The sequence below is a fragment of the Varanus komodoensis genome, unplaced genomic scaffold, assembly GCF_004798865.1.
Source record: "Varanus komodoensis strain SLA01 unplaced genomic scaffold, ASM479886v1 scaffold1, whole genome shotgun sequence".
Taxonomy (NCBI): Eukaryota; Metazoa; Chordata; class Lepidosauria; order Squamata; family Varanidae; genus Varanus; species Varanus komodoensis.
Genome location: NW_025335268.1, coordinates 108056505 through 108076583, shown reverse-complemented (window position 1 = coordinate 108076583; position 20079 = coordinate 108056505). Strand labels below are relative to the sequence as shown.

Here is a 20079-nt window from a genome sequence, read left to right as displayed (position 1 = left end):
TTGGGGGGGGGGGGCTGTTAGAGGGGCTGTGTTTTGAAAGGGCATGGAGGTTCCCTGTGCTTAACAGCTTGTGCCTTTAAAGTGGTTGTTGCCTCATAGTGGAACAAATTAGTGCATGAAGCCTTATCTTGCAACATCCTAAAAACCCTTCCTTGGTTTTGGCCATAACAAAATAGTTTGTTGCCTGGGTTTATTATGAATATATTCAAAATCTCCTGTGTTTTGTTTTAAAGACTTGTATAAGATACACACACACACAGGGTGGGGTGGGGGTCCTTGAAGTTATTTTATTTTTTATATATTTTATTGCCTTGATTAGCTTGTTACTGTATTTCCTGTATCCCATTCATATAAAATGGTTATGGTACAGCTCAGCATCAGCAAGCCTTATTGGGGAGAAAAAAAATCAGCCTAGTTCAGAAGTTTTCATAGACTATTGCGCCCTGATGCCTAGAGAAATAGAGAGAGAATAGAATCAGTAGTATATGAACAAGAATTAGTAGATAATAACTCTGGGCTATTAAATGGTAGGAAGACAGAAAATGAAGCCAGAGATAGAATCTTCCTTGCAACAGATAACATCTTATACACTTGTAACTGATAATTATCCAGTTAAATAGTCAATTGGAAGAAGGGCAGATCGCTCATCTCCTGTCAAAATACATAACAACTCATATAAAGAAAGAATTTAGGTGAAGTAGAGTTAGTGAAAATACATATTAAAGAAAATTAGGTTCCTCCCTAATTTTGGGAAAATACAATATTCCTGAAATGTTTTATTGAGAGAACACAGATGGGTCCAAACTCACCCAACTGAGAGATTTCACATTTTCTGCCAAATACAGATGCCATCTGGAAGGCTGGTAGATACAGAGGTTTTATTGCACAACAGCTATTAGGCTACATGTCACCAAAACATTGAAAGCCTTATTTGAAAGTGACTCAAGTTAGCAACAGTTGTTGGTGCTTCAGCCGCAGAGACTCTATCTCAATTCAACAGAGAGACCATTCTTTGGCCTCTTGCTTGCATTATTGTATTCACTCTAAAATGCCCCCCCCCACTTTCACAAAGAATATTAGTCCAAAATTTAGCACACAGCAGCTACTGGCACTATTGACATTATTACTGTGCAGTAGCCAAGGACAAATGTCTGAATGTTTCTTATGTAAAAGCTTTTATATTTGAGAGAAATATGCAGCAAAATAACATTTAGCTATGCTGCTAGTCTGAAGACCAAGCCAGACACATTAGGTGGAGTTAACTTTGGCTGACATCATGTTTTTTACCATTTCACTCCTGATTATTCTAGATATATATTCAAAATACTTAACTTTAATAACTGGCTTCTGCTAATGGAAAACTGTTCTTTATTTCTTTAACTGCCTTAGCTGTGCTTTTACACATATGATTCATAATATTCTTGTTTTAACAACTGCAGCAACCTCTTGGCACACACTTTGTCTTGACAAATATGTCACCCATTATTTTTGGCAGGATCCCTTTTGCAGATAAATGAAATACTAACTGAACAGGCTTCCCCAGCTCCTGCCAAAGCCTTTTTTGGCAACAAAAATGAAGCAAGACTTTTTCCTTTGGTCATAGGTTGGCCCTGCAGTTAGTTTAAGAACAGGCCTCCAGACCCAGGAGTATGCCAAGATAAGCCTTTAACAAGGAGGTCAGGAAATGGGGTAGAGATGCTGGCAAAGCCATTCAAATGCACACCTAGGAGTTGATGGCTACACTACTGGGACCATACTTGCTGAAGCACACGAACTGCAGATGAAGAGAAGGTGCAAGAGGAGGAAAGGTATGTACACAACTGATGCAAGGAAGGGAGGGAGGGAGGGAGGGAAGCAAATTACTGATTGAACCTTGGCTACTGAATTCAAGCTCCACAAAAGTGTTGGCAATTTAACTAATTTATTTACCAGCTAATACACCATTTGGAGTTCCCATACAGTGCCAGGAGGCAGACCTGCCCATCTTAGGTCCCTTCTATATCCCTGTATCTTTTTCTCCTCCCTCCCTTCCTTATTTCTTGCTTGGTAGCAACTACAGGGTATAGCAGCTGCAGCAAAGCTTACAACCACTCACTATATACCTCTTCTTGGTTGTTGTGGAAATTTGTCTCAGAGAAATCAAGTGGGTGGCAAATGCTACTAGGAGAAGCACATAGGTCTGGTCAGCACCAATTCCTTGCAGGTGTGACACCATCTAACTGCTGATGCTTGATGCTCTTTGTGGTCCAACCTTGTCTAAAGCCTCAGATAATGAGAACAGTTTCCAACTGCAGCCGCCTGCCATTTTTCTGGCCCCTGTGAAAATATCAGACTGCAGGTTCAGGAGAGTGGTTTCATCTCTAGGACCTCAGAGCTAGCCCAGAGCTCTGCCCTGCATTTACGTTCTTGGGCATGTTATTTTCATTTTGGCTTCCCCAGTTTCCCTTCAGCAAATGGGTATTTTGGGACCGGTCACCCCACCATGCTAACCATTCTGCAACTGGGCAAGTCTCCCCTGAGGTGGTCATTTTGTGTGAGTGCTTGCAGGCATAGCACTCTCAAAATTTAACTGTGCCCATCTACCCAAAAGTTTTGGGGGACTGCCAGTGTGATCCATTATGGCATTTAGTGAAGCTCTTATTTTGAATCCAAAAGGTGACGACAATTAAAAAAAAGTTTCATTAACTTCTGAATCATGGCTGCTCCTTCTCCAGGATTATTTTTTTCTGGATACAAAAATCTGTTTTCCAATTCCATCCCTGATGTATACATTGAATTCTGAGGAACATCGCAACAGAGTTTTAAAAAAAGAAAGATTGCGAGAACATTCAAACAACATATGCTTTGCAACATGAGAGCTTTTATCTTCAGTTTTTCATCCATGTTCTGGGTGCACTTGGAGGAACAGATGAGGTAGCAAAGCCACTGTGGTGTGGATTTATTTATCCGAGCAGCAACCATTAGCTCTCCCTAACGCACTGCAGAGGAGTAGCCAGGCAGCAGCTCACTACATCCGGCTTGACTCACATTTCAAAGAAATTCTAGCTTGAGCTGCCCAAAGATAGTCCCGTCGTCACCTTCTCTTCTCTTCTTCTCTTCTCTTCTCTTCCACAGCTTTTAATATGGGGAGGGGGAAATGGAATCACATGGTGTGTTAGGCTGGAAAAGCGAGATGTGGCTCCTGGCCAGGCACAAGGGCCTCCGCACATGCAGTTAGAAGCGCATAGGTGACATTCTCGTTCTTGGTCTACGGTGTGTAGCCAGCAAATGCACAGAGGGGACGGGATGGCTGGCATGATCCCACTGCAAACATTTGACTAAATGTGTGGAGAAGAAGATACAAATAGGGTTGGAGTCTAGGCCTGCCACCAAGTGCCCATTTAGTGCATTAGCTGCCTTAGGCCATTACTGTCTGTTTTGTGTGTGCGTGGTTAGAACTTGCTCTTCCAGAGATGAGGGAAAGAAGCAGTAGTTTTTCCCAGTAATTTGGTAAGAAGCACATCTCCATCTTTCAGCGTTGAACAGCAATTTCCCACAACCTGGTTTCCTCCTGATGTGTTGCACTACAGCACATACCATCTCCAAATGATGGCCATGCTGGCAGGAATGATGGGAGTTGTAGTCCATCGTATCTGGAGGGATCCAGGCTGGAGCAGGCTGGAATTACAACATCCCTGATCAGTACAGCAGAGCTATTGCCCATTTCTCAATGACCAGAATTGAGGAGGGAAGTGATGTGGTGTTGAATAACAGTCCTTTATGCAGGGAAATGGTTTTACAATTAAAAGGCAAACCATGAAATGTACATAGTAACTTCTTGAGTTCTTTGAAATTACTTTCTTAGCAAGCTCCTCAACCTTGCCATGCTTCCAGAGTGGGGTCCAGTTCGTGTGACGATATTCATGTGAAACTTCTTTGCAGCAAATCTTGCTTTGAGACCAGTGGAAAAAGTTAGCCTTTTTCCTTTTCTAAAAAAAACTTTGAAAGTACAAGATGGATTTCACTGTGATCTGAAACCTTCTTCAATTTGTGTGAATTGGTAAAAAGGGGACTTTGGAACTTGTAAACTGCCTCCCAGGCTGACGCATGGTCCCTCCAGACCTACCCTTTGCCCCACATGGATATCTGAGGACAGGAAATATGCCTACACAAACTTCTGAGCAGATATGGTTCCCCGGATGCTAAACAGTCAGTCAGGGGTCCCAGAACCTAAGGAAACCACTGGACGTAGAAATCTATGTGCAAAGTTTTCCCACATATCCGTGGACTGCAGTACAAGAAGAAACATATTCTGAAGAAAGGATACAGTTGCCATTGCCACGTTAAAACACCATAACGCATAATTACGAAGGCACCATAAGACTTTCTGTTGCTTTTGGTTGCCATCTGTCTGGCACCAGGGATTAAATTTCTCTGAGCTTATGGCAATCTTCTCCAACCTGGTGCCCTGAGATGTTTTGGACTATGATTCTCAGCATTCCTGACCTGCTGCAGGAGAAATTAAAATTCAGAACCTCTGGAGAGCACCAGATTGGATCTGGTTGACTTACCTATACAACTGCTGAAACAGGAACTTTTTTCTTTTTCTCTTTTGCAGTTCTCTCTTAGAGCTGGCAATGTTTTTACTGGTCCTTTCTCACTATCTTGTACGGAGGCATTAGCAGGCGACAATGCTTTATTTTGCCTTGTGAAACTTTCACCTCTCCAGTTCCACAGATTGATCCATAGAGCAACAGATCAGGCCATATTCTGCAGGGGCAGCTGGCAATACTACACTTAAGTCATCTTCAAAATGGTTACAATCTTGTAACAGGTATGGGATAAAGGATTTTCATGAGTCATTGTACAGAGAGAGAATGGAAGGTCAAACACAGATTCCTGAGCAATCCTAGGAGAGAGTAAGAAACAGAGCGCTTGTGAAAGTCCTCTTGTGAAAAGGCTGAGACCCGTGGGGCAGCTGTTGCTTATACATCTGTGCCAAGAACATAGCTGTCACAGTGCATGCTTGACCCCAAATTTATGACAAACTCATTTTCTCCCAGTGATGTGCTGGCAATCTGTTTGGTACAACAGAAGAGCCATTTAATCCCAGTATTCACATGCCTCAACACGTCACTCTAAGAAGCCCAGGTGGGCCCTTGATACCAAGAGGAACCTAGAAGGCAGCATATGGGCTGAAGGAGTTATTTTCTCATGTGATCTTGCCAATGAGCACCTGTCTCTGGTCACGTATTCAGGAAGACGTTCACAACACAAACTCATTTGAACAGCACTGAATCAAATGCCACAGGATTAGTTAAGGCATAGCAATCAGGAAGCAAACCTGAATATATTCAGATCCACGCAGTTGCATCCTCAGGCAGTTACCTGAAACTGGTATTAAGCGTTTTGGCCAGAAGTTTCACCTATTAAAGAACTGCAATCACCAAGAAGGATTGGTTGACTGGATTTGGGTCCATCCTATTGAAAATCACCTTCTGACCGTGGTCAAGGTTCCTCTCTCTTCTTTTGCTTGTTCTGTATCAACTGGACCCAGAACTATTTCCTTGGCTCCCCTAATGTATTTCCTATTCAGTCTCAAGTTTCCAAGCCTTCAGTATTTCAGGACCTCCAACCCATCCCAGCACAGTCTGCAAGAACATCTACAGCAGGACCCCAGGAAAGTGACTTCTGAGTCCCCTTCTCACTTTTGGAGGTCTTTGCATCTACAAGTCGTAGCCTCCTTTTCCATTGGGCATGTTACGAGTGTGAGAAGCCATTTGGTATATCAGTGAGCCAGCTTTGGTTATCACTCCAGCTGCCCTTGGCGCAACCTTGTCCTGGTGATCCAAAGGAAAGGCTGTCCAGTCCTCCTTTGCTTGCTTGCTTTCTCTTTTCTTCTCCCTTAAGCTCAGCGGGTCAGCCAAAAGAACTGGGCAACACACTTGTGACCAGAGGAGCAGTGAGTTGGGGCCCTGCTTGCCTAACAGGAAGCCAGAGTAGTGAACTGGAAATTGGTATAAATGTGCCATAGTATGTCTACCCAATCCTTCCTACCTCCTTCCTGCCTTACTGAGGATTAACATGATGCGCCATCATGTTCAGAACAGCTGGAGTGCTCCAGTGTGGTATGTCCATTAAAAACAAAAACAAAAAAACACTTTTTTCTCCTCGAGCTGGCAAGACCTTTTTCTTCTTTGTTTTTCTGGGATTCCATTACCAGTGCAGGTTGTATTTTAAAAGTGGCTGTGTAATTATAAAGTTCCACTGAAAATCAAAAGGATTCCCAAGATTATGTGCTGAGTGTCAGTATTGTAGCTAACAAGTGGTGATGTTGACAGTTAGTCCTATCTCTAAATTGCACATGACTGAAACAGAAAACTATTATCATTGTTTGTATTACTTGGCCTCTGGTGCTTCTTCCCACTATTCTTCACTCTCCACTGAATGAGCTACAGCTTGTGAAGTAGTTCTCCGGCTTCCTTCATAATATCAGGCAGTGTCCAATATATGGGCAGCAACTGGGAGTACTGAACTGCCCAAAGTGAATTAATCTCCTGGCCTTCACTCTTCTGGAATCTGATGGTGCAAATCACAGAGGGAAGCATTCCCCTAACAAGGACAGCTTCCCTATAACCCTTACCCAAAGCCTTGAGATTACAAACGGAGTACTGTTCCGCCAAACCAGAAATCAACATCAGATATCATAAAACACTTAAACTCTGTTAATTTGCCCTGTTCACAGGAAGAGACAAAACATGCCAAATGCGTATCTTCAGATTCTTAAAAATGGTACTGCTGGCTTCCTTTTAGACATCAGGTATGAAATGTAGCTGTTAAGAAGCCCACTGTCCAAGTCAACTTCATCCAAGCACTACATTACACACAGCAGATCAAGAAGATCTATACTCAGCAAGTGAAACTAAGTATTTTTCTCCTTTGGATCAAGGAATGGAGAGAGACTGGCTTCAATGACCACAGCATGGCAAGTCCTTCATTTTTACTAGACAGTATTAATAATTTACCAACACAAACTGAACCTATATAATTTCAACTTCACAAACATTTTTCATGGGTGGACAGAGGGGGGTAAGATAAAGTCCTGTAAAGTCCATTTATTCACACAATCGATTTGAAATATTAATTCAACTGGGAACAAAAACAACGTGGTTAATATTTTAATTACTATTATGATTTTGGGGCAAGTTCCCAGAACAACATGGGAGAAGGCCATAGGTTTCCTGCTGATTGTTTTAGCTGTACATTTTTGATGGGGGGCGGGGGAAGCACCACATCTGGATCTACCAGAAAAAGCCGAGTTCTGCCCCAGTTTCCCTACAACTGCTCAAGCTCTGCCATCTGTGCATGGTAGCCGATTTTTCTTTTAATTTCAAGCAGTGGCTGCTCCAAATATATGCAAGCATATACTATTCTGTAGTTTTCCTCTTGACCAAGAAAATGATGGCAGAGGCAGAAAAAATAAGTAGATAAATTTATTTTTTATTTTTATTTTTATTATTAAAACATTTCTATGCCGCCCCTTGCTGAAGCCTCGGGGCGGCTTACAACATCTAATAAAATATACAATAAATTAAAACAATAACAATTAAAATATATACAGTAGATTTCAATTGATACATGTATCTCCCTCCCTCCCTCAGTGTGTGTGTGTGTGTGCACGCGCGCGTATGTACGCGTAAACACTACTTTCCAAAAAATATTTGTTTTCTCTTTCCTTTTTATGAGTTTGCATTGTTGAATTTTACCTTTAAAATATTAACATTAAAAGCATACTAGTAGAGATAATTCTGGAAAATGTGTAGGAACAAGCCATTATAGGGAAAGCAAGGTTCTTCCAAAACCAGGTTAATTGCTGGGGAGTGAATGAAATTGGACAAAATATTTTGGAAGAGTACCAGCTATCCCTTAGATCAGTGCTAATGCCCTTCAAAGTATGAAGTCAGTTTTGCTGTGAAGTTTCAGTACAACTCATCTGGATGGCGCTGCCATAGAGTCATCCACACATGACAGGCTGTAAAGAACAAGTACAATTTCACGCAACTGTGCATTCTTGTAAGGGCAAACCATATAAGGCAAAATGTATGGGAAAATGCATTCTAGCCAGAAGTAAGGCCCATGTTCCAAGCATGAATACAAAGCATGCTCAAATGGTCCTCAAGATTGTAGCCATTGACTACATATGCAATGCTTATGGAAGGAATAGGTGGCCTACTGACCTACTAAACTGCATACATGAATCCTAACATTTGGAATTGGGTGTAAAATAATAACAGTATGGCAAATAAAGCGAATGGCCCATCAAAACTACCTTTCCTTAAATGCATGCAAAGCCATTTAAAACAAAACAAGCCACAGATTTTCAAATGGCCCAGCCTTGCAAGCATGTGGTTATTTGTCTGATCTTCAACATTTCTGTGGTCTTGACCCTCCCATATGACAATCCTATGTATTCTACATTCCATGCACCCCAGGTACACATGAATACACACATGGATGTCTAGGGAAGGAACATCAATCAGGCCAAAGGCAATTGTCTGATTAACTACTTTTCACCTGTGCTAGCAAGTAGTCCATAAAGCTTAAAGAGCACATTACACCACACCTTCCCTTTCATAAAAAGGTAAAGGTAAAGGTTCCCCTTGACGTTAAGTCCAGTCATGCCTGACTCTAGGGGGCGGTGCTCATCTCCGTTTCCTAGCCGAGGGAGCCAGTGTTTGTCCACAGACAGTCTCTGCGGTCATGTGGCCGGCATGACTAAACACCAAAGTGCATGGAATGCTGTTACCTTCCCACCGAAGTGGCACCTTTTTATCTACTTGCATTTTCATGCTTTCGAACTGCAAGGTTGGCAGGAGCTGGGACGGAGTAACGGGAACTCAAATTCAAACCGGCAACCGCAGATTCAAACCGGCAACCGCAGATTCAAACCGGCAACCTTTCGATCAACCAGCCCAGCAGCACAGCGGTTTAAACCTTGATTTTCTTTTATGTGTGTTAGGTTTTGACATACATAGCACAAATAAAAGCAAAACATAAAATCACTTCCTATAGTGGGGCTAGAGATTACCAGTCCTTAGCTCGAGCCTGAGGATGATTTTTACCATCATCGCTCTTCAAGCTATGTACCTTTTTGGTGCAAAGATTGGTTTGCCTGGAGATGTGATAGGTATGGGATGCTCTTCTTCAGAAGGCAATGCACCTGCCTCACAAGGTGCAATGTTATCCTCACTAGTATCAATTGTGGAGGTATTCAGAGGATTGCTTTGCTTGGTATTCTGCCTTGAGCCCGTAAGAGTACACCTTGCAGATGTGAGACACTGAAGCCTAAGTGGTGCCTATTGCTCTGCTACTTTCCACCATCTTGAGTCATCACTTGACATGATTGAAGCTGCTCGCATTTCTCTGTAACAGTGGCAAGGAGCCAGCCTTCATTAGAATCTAACTGCACTGAATCCCCTCCTTTTAAGGCTTTAAAGAGCTTTGCTTCTCAATCATAAAAGGTTTTGTCTTCCCTGAATTTTCTGAAGGTCCTTTCCTACATTAGTGGGTATCTTAGGGATTAAAAGGTTAGTGGTTACTGGAAGCTGCCTCCCAAGTATCCTGCCCATTAACATTTGAGGAGGTGTGCATGTGATTCCAGGAACTGGCATGTGACAGTAGCCTACAAGTGCCCAATGTGGATCCACTTGAGCATCTTCTCCCTCCTTGGTAAGTTGGTTAACAGACTAGATTGCTCTTTCAGCCATCCCATTGGATTGCGGGCACCACAGAGATGATGAGAGAAAAAGGTGGCCAGCGCAGCATTTTGGAAAGTGTTGGCAAGTGCAGAGTGAACGCTACAATTGCAACCTACCAAAGATTAGTAGGGGTGCCTATGTGTTTATCTATGTGGGGCAGGGGAGACAGGCTTTTGAGACTCACATGAAGTACAGACATGTACCCCTTGATTTGTTACAAGCAGGAGAGACTTCATGACACTTTCATATGACGAACTGCACACCACCTTAGTCCTCTCACATTAAACATGGCTATGTAGGGGGGTGTTAAACACTCCTGGAACACTCCTCCTCAAGTATTTATGTTAACTTTCCAAATGCCTGCAAGCAGTTTCTGTGGCTCCCTCCTGGCTAGGTGGTGGATTGAAGATGAAGTTGACCCCTTGTTCCTTAACCAAGGACTGGATTGGAAAATGGGGAAGCAAGGATGGATTGTGCATTCCTGAAGAGCGACCACATCTAACCTCGTTTCATGGTGTAGCTGCAGAGTCTGACCCTTCCCAATGATGTTTAAAATGGATGACTTGCAACAGAAAAGCTACGCTCCTTCCCACACTGGCCCATAGCCAAGTAAGGGACCATTCAGGAGCCTGTGTTTGAGCACATGCTTGGCATGCAGAAGGCTCCAGCTCCAAACTCCTGACATCTCCTCTTAAATCACAAGGGTGGCCCTCCAAATGTTTTGTCCCACAACTCCAATCAGTTCCAACCAGTACAGAAAATGTTGAGAGGTGCTGTGAGTTGCAGGTCAAAGCATTGGCTGTGCCATGAATTGTTCACCCCGACAGAGGAACAGGTGATAGAAAAGGCCTTTAGGATCATGGGGAGCCAGTCAAAGGAAAAAATGCTGGGCTAGATGAGTCAGACAGATTCCTGTGCAGGTTCTGATTTAATTCCAGCAGCAAACCTGTGTTTGCCAGTTAGATGTCCATGTACAGAAGTGGAACCAGACTACAGGAGCCAGAATGTATCCAGCTCTGAGATTCCTACATGAGACCAAAGTGATGCCAGCACTTTTGAGCACTTTTGGGAAAGTCAGGACAATGGACCATATTGATGGAGCTTTATTCTTAACCTAGTGCACGGCTGCAGTATTGGTATTTTTTTCAGAAAAGGACGTTAAATTACAAAAATTCCTCAAGACTTGAATATTCGTTGGCCCAAGCAGCTTTCATTCTTACTGTATTCCGTAAGACTGTTCCACAATGAGAAGAATTAGCTTAATTAATTCCAGTTGTGCATGCCCCACTAGACCCTTATACTTCCTGGGGTGGGAGGGCACACAGCTGTGAGAATTATTGGCTAATTTCTTGCTTTCTGTTTGTGAGCAAAACAGATAAAACAAAATTCAGTGAGGAGTTACCACCACATCTATTAAGAGGATACACATCTCCATTCAGCTGCTGTTCCTGTTTAGCCTGCTTGGAAGCAAGTGCTACACCCACAAAATTAGGAGACTATATATAACATCTACAGCAGAGGGCATGCTACACTGAAAAGGACCATGGTTTTGTGCAGATCTACAGTAAAGTTAAGAACTGGTGGGACTTCATGCCAAAAGTAGATCTAAGCCCAAACCCTGAAACAAGCATAGTTCATAAAACTAGATGAAATAACAATATCTGGAATGCAGACAGTTCCTCATAAGCCAGGGGAGCAACTGACTGAAGCATACCTTGTAACAATCCAGAGATTCTTAAATGATAGTGCATGGACAACCAGATGCCCATGCTAACACAATAAAAACAAGAAAAAAACCCTGAAAAGTGGGCAGCTTTGATTCCTTCCATTTTTCATTCTTATAGCTGCTATTCTATTAGCAAAGAGATTTAATTCTCCCACCCCACCCCACCCCTGCCCCCAGTTGGCCATTCAATAGCTAAGACTGCCTCTGCCCAGCACAATTCCAGGGCTCTCAAATTTTATCAGATTAATTCCATTTGCCTGGGGTGGAAGGTGGGGATGAAGATGGGACCCAAGATGAAAATGCTCAATATTTTCAAGGTTCTTCATATTTCACTATTTATGACTGGCCTGCCTGGCAGCCAAGCCAGGTTTCCGGAGTTCTCCAAATGTTCACATCCCCTTTTCCTGATCATGAACCATTCGGTGGGTCTCAGCTTTTGTGCAATATTTGCCTTTCTTAAAGATTGAAATGCCTCCTGCGGCAACAAGAGCTCTAAGCAAAATATGCTGGCATTTTTAGCCCCAACCCTTCTGATTCCAGCACTCGTCACTGAGAGGTTCTCCGAAATGTAGTTCAGCCCTGGAGCTGAGAGTGATTCAACACCCCTGGTTTATATGCTCATTTGTTACATAAATCATTGCTCAGGAGGAAAGGGGAGTTGTTATTCACACTTATTTTAAGAGAAGAGTGTGGTACTGTTGATACCTAATGCTGCTTATGATAAGGGAAAGTATTGTCATATTTTATTTTGAATTTGTTCTAGCACTATCTAATCTCCTGCATTTTCAGTTTAATTCAGTAGTCTCTTCAGCTGTGCAAACGGCTATGGCAGTAATGTAAAAATATGCACTCATAGCTTTATAGGACAGCAGCCTTTGAATCTGACCACAACTACATCCTGTTCCCACACAAAACATTGAATCTTGTTCTCACACAGCCTGTTAGCCAGGGTGAGGTGCCAATACCTTTCAACAGATGATAAGGTCTCTGGATGGGATATTCTCTGTGTGTGGCTCAACAGACAGATTGAACTCATGCCAGATGAACCCCCGAAATTAGATTGTTCTGCTTAAGAAAATGGAAGGGTGACTACATTTCAGCAAAGACCCTTGTGGTACCTTAAACACTAATATACATAAAATGGCACCAGGCTCTCTCAAGCCCATGTTCTCCATCAGCACCTGCCAGTGTGAACATCGGCCAAGGGTAATGGAAGTTGCAGTACAAAACATCCAAATGATTCCATGTTAGGCGAATAAACTTTGAAGACTGCTTTGCTGAAGCCAACTGGAAATGATTTAGTTGTGTATGTACAAATTTAATACTGCTTATTAAAAAAGCAAGAGTTTAAAAAGCAAGAGAGGCGGATATGCAAGAGATTGCAGAAATATTACATTAGAAAACTGGAGTCCAGACAAGGTGATTGATCAAATACTGGATAATTAATGGTTAAGCCTTTGCATATACTAAAAACAAATATAGGCATCTTTTTATCACAGCAGTTAATGACAGGATTTCTCTTTGTGGTGTAGCACATGTAGGTATGTTCATTTACCGCACATGTAAGTTTGTTTGAAAGAGAAGCTGCCCCACAGTCCCCAACACATCAAGTGATACACTGGACCAGTAAACTAAGCGGAGGGGAGGGGGGTGCTACCTTCTCTCTAGTCTCTTAGAGGAAACCCAGCGCCATTCCACTAGAACTAGTCCGTTCATATCTACCAAGAATCGCAGCATCTTATACTCACTGCAGTAGGAAGGTGTGGCTGAAGAACGCAGGATGGTTCAGCTAGCTAGTTCCTGCACACTGGCCGGGTGCAAGAAACACCAGCAACAGCTTCTATCATTGAGAGCCAGTGTGGTGTAGTGGTTAAGAGCATGGGACTGGGGCTCAGGCGACCTGGGTTCTAGTCCCCGCTCAGCCATGGAGCCAACTGGGTGACTTTGGGCCACTCACAGACTCTCAGCCCAACCTACCTCACAGGGTTGTTGTGGGGATAAGATGGAGGAGGACAATGATGTAAGCTGCCTTGAGCCCTTTGTAGGAAAAAGGCAGGATATAAATGGAAAATAAATAAAAATAAATAAAAATATCATGTCGGCACAACCAAAGGAGGGACTGTCGAAGTATATATTCCTGCCCATGGTACTAACTGGATTGAACAGAAGACACTTTTATCTCGCACTAGTTACACTGAATGTTCGATCCAGCTCATCATCCAAAAAACCACCTTCTACAAAGGACTCTTGTGAAGAAGGCCAGCCACTTCACACAGGCATGTGGGCCCAGCTTATCGAATTAGCTGCTTAAGGAACAGCAGTTTGCAGCAGACACTGCTGTTTAGGCACCTCAGGTGCTTCAGGTGCATGAGTGATGTAATTGCTTTTGCTCTTTGTATCCTGGGTAGTGACCACACAACATTTTATCCAGTTACAGTTGTGGTCAAAAGTCACTAACTACAATGCTCCTGCATCAAAAGTTGCCCCGTGAATTGCCTCCAAGACCTGCTAGAACTGGAGTAGACATTCCTGCAATGACTATTTGAAGTGAACCCACCTGCAAATACACTGAATGACTGTGGCCAAATGCATTACCTGTGTAAACTTTCCAGGATCAATCATATGTTCATCTTTAACACAGAAAGGTTTGTGGAAGGAACTGCAAATCTCTTTTGGGCACAAAAGAATCATGCCAGTGATTGGGAGTGGAGGAAACAAAGGACCGCATGCAAACTCAAGAGGCACAGATATGCAAGTGGATTCAAAATAAATACTGCTCAGTTATTATTCCTGTTATTTAATTATGGGATCATATGTGGCTTTGATAATGCAACTGAACTGATTTTTCTGCCTGCTTGTTATAACAATATTTGAACAAAATTGCATATATGATTAATTTCTTTATTGATTTTGGAATTGCAAACCTCATTGATTGTGAACATTATTTAAGCAAATAAAGAATCACATCCAAATCAGAGGGAATCAAAAACTCTGTTCTGGCCAACCTGTGTAAATGAGATCACTTGCACAAGTGATAACGTAAGTAGGCTTATTGACTTGACAACTATATGAAGAATTTTCTGCAAAATATTTTGCTTCCAGATCAAGTCAAGTTGAAAAGAAACACATTTCTCTTTATTCCATTAATCTTCTACTCTAGTGCCCAACTGATAATATTTTTAGCTTATCTCTCGTTTCTGAAACATCAAGGCCTCTACGCCATGCTGTTATCTTAACTGTCTGGGCAGGGTCTTTCCAAAATGCTTTCCAAAATGTCATGACATAACTTGGTTTATTCTACATACACGACTACTACTGTTTGTCTGAGTTCTTTCAGATATTTGAATTGTTTTAGTGCATTGTGTTGTAGCCATTCTAAGTTACTTATGAAAAGTTAATTCCATAGCACTGTGAATTTATATACCAAAAAGATAAAATAACTGAAGTTCACAATACAGGTGCTTCCCCTAAAATATGGATCATTGATGTTCCAGATACTGAAAAATAAGCAAGAGACTTTTACTGTCCCACAGCAAACAATCTGGTGTTTTGTTTTTTGTTTCGTGTTTGCGGTTAGTTTAGGGCTAGGGTAATAACAACAACAATAAAATCAGTAAGTTAAAATAATTAAAATCAGAATAGGCAAAGAATAGAATTAATAAAGACTAAATACTATATGCATATATAAAATCCAAAACTAAAGCATAAACCATTAACCTTAAAATTACTATATCTCCTTTAAAATCATGTCCCATTGGCAGCAGCATAAAAACATTATTAATACCAAAACATTCACTGTTAAAATAATTGCTAACAAATAGGTTTTTAGTTGGCACCTAAAAGCCAAAAGAGTTGGCGGCAACTGGACCTTGAACAGGATTGAATTCCAACGTTGGGGTGCTATGCAGAAGAAGGCCTTCCTCCTTGCACTCTGCCCCCTTACTTCACTAGGGGGAGCCGTGCAGAGGAGGGCTTCAGATGAAGACCACTGTGAAAGGGCTGGTACATATGGAGAAAGGCAGGCACTCCCGCAGATAACCTGCCCCAAATCCTTTAGGGCTTTGTGTGTCATCATGGGCACTTTGAATTGGGTCCAGGTGGCAATCGGCAGCCTGTGTAACCTGCATAGGCCCACAGGTTACATACAAGGTTGCCTTATACAGAATCAGACCATCTGTCCATTTAGATCAATTTCATCTATAGTGACTGGAAGCAAATGTTGAAGAATTTCAGCCAGGTGGTTTTCCTGACTCTGAATGTGGGTCTTTCTGTGCTAAGTCACTGACCTATAGTTTATCTCTGATATTTTTGTGATGATATTCTGTGCTTGAAACATTTCCTTTTATTTGTGGTTTACATACCGTAAATCAACATTGGCTTACAACAGAAAACGCAGTACTGGCCTTGTTGCCCACCTTTGCAACAATTCGACTTATAGTAAAAGCATAACTGTGAACTGATCTTAAAACAGCCATCTTAAAATATATTTTATGCGTGAAACTTTCACAAATAAATAGCATTCACAAATTATATGTAACAGTAGGAATAAAGCCAATTTTTATGGGTAAATATTGACTAGAGTTTTAGAATATTAAGGTGGTATTCAGAGAGAATCTGCCTTAATGCATCTCCCATCTTTGCTTTGGCTATCAAAACACCCATAAGAAGATACGGTATGATGGGCAAAGACCAGCTTGTGCTGCACTACAATTGTCTTCAACTGCCAGACACATTCTAGTGTCTATCTGTTGGGGAACTCAGTGGAGACCCACCATAAGAATTCTGCAAATGCCGATTCTCCAAAATAATCCTGCATCGACACTTGATTTTTGGTAAGGAAAACAGCCAGTAGATGAAAAGGAACCTCTTGCAGCTTAATGTTCCGGAAAATCCTTTGAACAAATATGGACTAAGATGTTCTTGATACAGAAAAAACATGTTTGCATTTGCATTTAAGATAACTTTGTACAACTAGGAAAAATGGCACTAGAACCATTTAAAGCACCTCAGTGAAATGAACACGACTAAATATTTCAGTATTCCACTTCATTCACTCCTGGTAGCTGGCCATCTACCTTTTCTACTTTTATTTTCTCACACATTAAGGATGCAGCCCTGTGTAAGTTCAGAGAGAGAGAGAAAGCCTACAACTCCTAGTATGCTCCAGTCTTTGTCCTGTCTAAACTTGTCCCTTAAGATCAAGCGATTAAAGACACTGATTTCAGGGGCCCGAAGCTTTCTGCAGGAATTATACATGTAAAAAAGTCAAAGAAATGTCATCTCTGAAACCCATTAGAAAAGTCACCGGATAGCCCAAATCCACCTTTGAAACACTTTAGACAGTTCATTTTCACTACATAAAGACATCTTTTTCTAGTAGGAAAAGGAGTGTGAAACACACCCACAGATAAGAGTATGTGTAAATAATGTGCAAGTGCCTGGTCTATCATCATTCCTACCTTAGGAACTCATGGAATATATGAAAAAATATTAGATGCCTGAATCTGTAACAAACAGTTTAAAATTTGCAAGCTTCCCTTCACACGTTTGCTGGTGCACAGGAAATAAAAGAAACCACAAGAAATGTCTTTGTGAAGATCGTCTGGGGCACTTAAGCTACACTTGTAGATGAAAGGAGATGCTAAGTAAAAAACAAATCATACATCAGTCTTGAAGGAATACACTGATTATGCACTGATGTCAAATCCTTTTTTTTAACCTGCTGAAAGGTTCAAAAGTTTTCCTTAAGCCATAAAATGCAGCACAAAATTCATCCACTAGATGGCTCATCACAGATGTTCTGTGACCATTTTTTCCTTTTAGTATTCAGTCAGCGGTGAGACTGTATTCTGCTTCCTACACAAATAAGAACAGTGCCTCTACCATACGAAAAATGGGTTGAAAGCTCTTATCAGTATGGGAGGACATTTGCTTGTAACAACACTGTAGTAAACAATACCAATTTCTATCTATTTCTCCTCTCAGAAAATGTGTTTTATTTTCCCAATATGATCACACCATGTCTTTTAAACTCATGAGAATTAGCCTCAAAATTATCACTATATTATTACACAACAACGATGTTCACCAAGGATGAGTAACTGACTGGGGCAAACACAAAATATTCTTCAGGCAGCAGTCCTACGAGGCATGCCAATAGGAGTTTTACAAGAGGATTGTAAGGTTTGATATAGGAAGTTTGAGCAGAAATAATCGCCACAATGTCACATTTAAAAGGGACTTAAGGCTGCCTGCAAACCCTTTCCCATCTGCTTATGCGACTCAGACCAGAACCTTAAAATAAGCAAGAGACCATCAGCTGCATTTCTAAGGAATAATCTTATGGGTGGTGTTGGCTTTTAAAACCTACACAGCGGGACTAGAGGTAAGGAAACAGAAGACTGATATTAAGTACCGCACCCACTACTAGATTAAAGGGCACCAGGGATCTGGCGCAAGTGGAAATGAATGCCTTCAAGCATTCACTTGCCTTCGCTGGAAGCAATTGCAATGGCTCACTACCTTTACCAGATAAAAAGCACACTTCCCTCTGCATTAACCCAGCCCGGAAGGTGTGCATCAGTGAAACTCAAGAATGGCCAAAAGGTATTACAGGAGTCTGGTTCAGGTTACAGGTTTTTCATTCATCAAATGCAGTGAATGGAAGCTCCAGATACTGCAACCCTCGTTCAGAATTGAGCCTTTAAGAAGTGATAGCTTCTCAGAGGCTGTCTTACTCTCAGCTGAGACCAAAATCAGACAGACAGGAATGAATAAAACAGCCAGCCCTTCAAGAACTGAAAGCCACTTCCCCCTACCCAGATGATGTTAGCTTGTTAACACTGACTAGAGATGGCTTTGTTGCTGCTTTTGCTTGTTTTAAATAGCAAAACTGGGGGTTGCCATAATTCTATTGATCAGCTGAAGCTGAGTATCACAGCATTCTGTTGGTGGTATATTTTCGCTACAAGCCACAGACCCCCTTCCCGCAAGATGCATGCACGCACGCACGCACACATGCACAACACCACGGCTTAGGCAAAAAGAAAACCCCTTCCTCTTAACCGTGCCTTGTCGTGCAGCTGCTGGGGTCCCTTTTCATATGCAGTGTGCGCAAGTAATTGCCTGCATTTGGAACTCCCCCCCCCTTCTTCTCCTCTGTCAGGCTGGGTGACGTTTTGATTATATTACTTCAACGTTCATGGGGGGGGGCAGCTCTTTGCACACACCCCTCTGAGCCAAGTCAGTCAAGCCAGATCAAGAGCGCAGAGACACTCAGGAGCTCGAAGTATTTCTACGTGTGCTAGCTGTGAAAGAATATGCTATTTGCAGCTGACCTTTTAAAACAATACATGCTGAAATTACACACATTTGAGAGGCAAGTCCGCAGGGGAAGGAAGGAAGGAAGGAAGGGGGAGCGAGAGAGAGCAAAGCCGTAGCTTTTTAGTGTCTCAACGATATACGGAAAATCCCCAGTCCCTCTTGCCGAACGAGCATCTGAATGCCTTCAAAAAGGTGCACGCTGTGAACGCCGGTTTCCCACAAAGAAACAGCTCTGGCTCCACACACACACAGAGTACACGGAGGATGCATTCCTATTTCCCCAACATCACCCTTCTCCCCTATGCCGCCCGGCACTGCTTCGCAGACGGGTAAAATGCGACAGGCGGGGGGGGGGGGAGAGATGCTTCGGGTTCGCGCAGCAGCCCCGCTCTCCTCTTACCTTCCCTGGCTTTGAGCAAGACCGTGTTGGCCACGATGTTTTCCAGCTCCATTGACAAGCTCCGTCAGGACGCTGCAACGAGGATGTCAATTTCAGGAGGCTCTCCCGGCTCTCTCGCTCCGCGTGCGACTAGGCGGCAGCAGCCCCTCGTCCCTGGCACATTATCTCGCTTCCTTTCGCTGGATTCCGCCGTCGAGTTCCCTCCTCTAGAAAGAGCCACTGCTTGCTCGCTTGCTTTCCCTCCTCCAAACCTTACGTATCTCGTTTACTCCATTCTCCGCGCCTACAGAGGAAGGGGGAAGGAAAGCCACCCTCTCTTCCCTCCTCTGATGGTTTAAGGTTTCAGATGCTTCTGCCTCCTTCCCTCCCTGGGGGTGTGGTACTACGGGGCTGGTTCCGCAGCATTGCGCAGGCGCCATGCTCAACAGCTGCCTCGTTCCTTAGCGCTTGTAGACTGAGCTTGTCGGGAAATGTAGTCTTTCATGTACGGGGGGGGAATTGGCGCCGGGCTCTGCGTTTCCCGCAGGCGCGCGCGCGCGCGCGCGCGCTCACAGTTTTTGCAGCTGCCTTGTGCCGTTTGGAAAAGAAACGCGAACCAGCGCAAGGGAGCGAACAATTGCATGGTGTATTAATGAATTTAACACACATACACATTTAACACATTTTGTTTATTTAGAAAAATCCGCATTGATTTCAGGAGGCAAAATCTTTAAATATCGATTGCAGGACAGGTTTGTTGGTGGGCTACCTTGCTTTCATTAAGAAAGTCTCTGATGCAAGTCTTTGTTACAGTATCTCCGATTCTGGAACCTTATGCCTCGAATTTATTTCATAGACACAGTGTTTATCGAAATGCATTAAATGAAATATCACACCGGCATCCTAGCTTCCAA

The 20079-nt window shown here is 42.6% G+C and overlaps 1 protein-coding gene across 1 annotated transcript in view; it reads right to left on the bottom strand.

The window, feature by feature from the left end:
• The window catches only part of GRK5 (G protein-coupled receptor kinase 5), a 197748-nt gene extending 178223 nt beyond the window's left edge, over positions 1-19525 (bottom strand). Inside the window, exon 1 of the mRNA XM_044439879.1 lies at positions 19187-19525. Within this exon, the coding sequence (XP_044295814.1) occupies positions 19187-19238 (52 nt within the window). The 5' untranslated portion in view covers positions 19239-19525. The remainder of the gene's footprint in view (positions 1-19186) is intronic.
• Between the last annotated feature and the right edge of the window lie 554 nt (positions 19526-20079).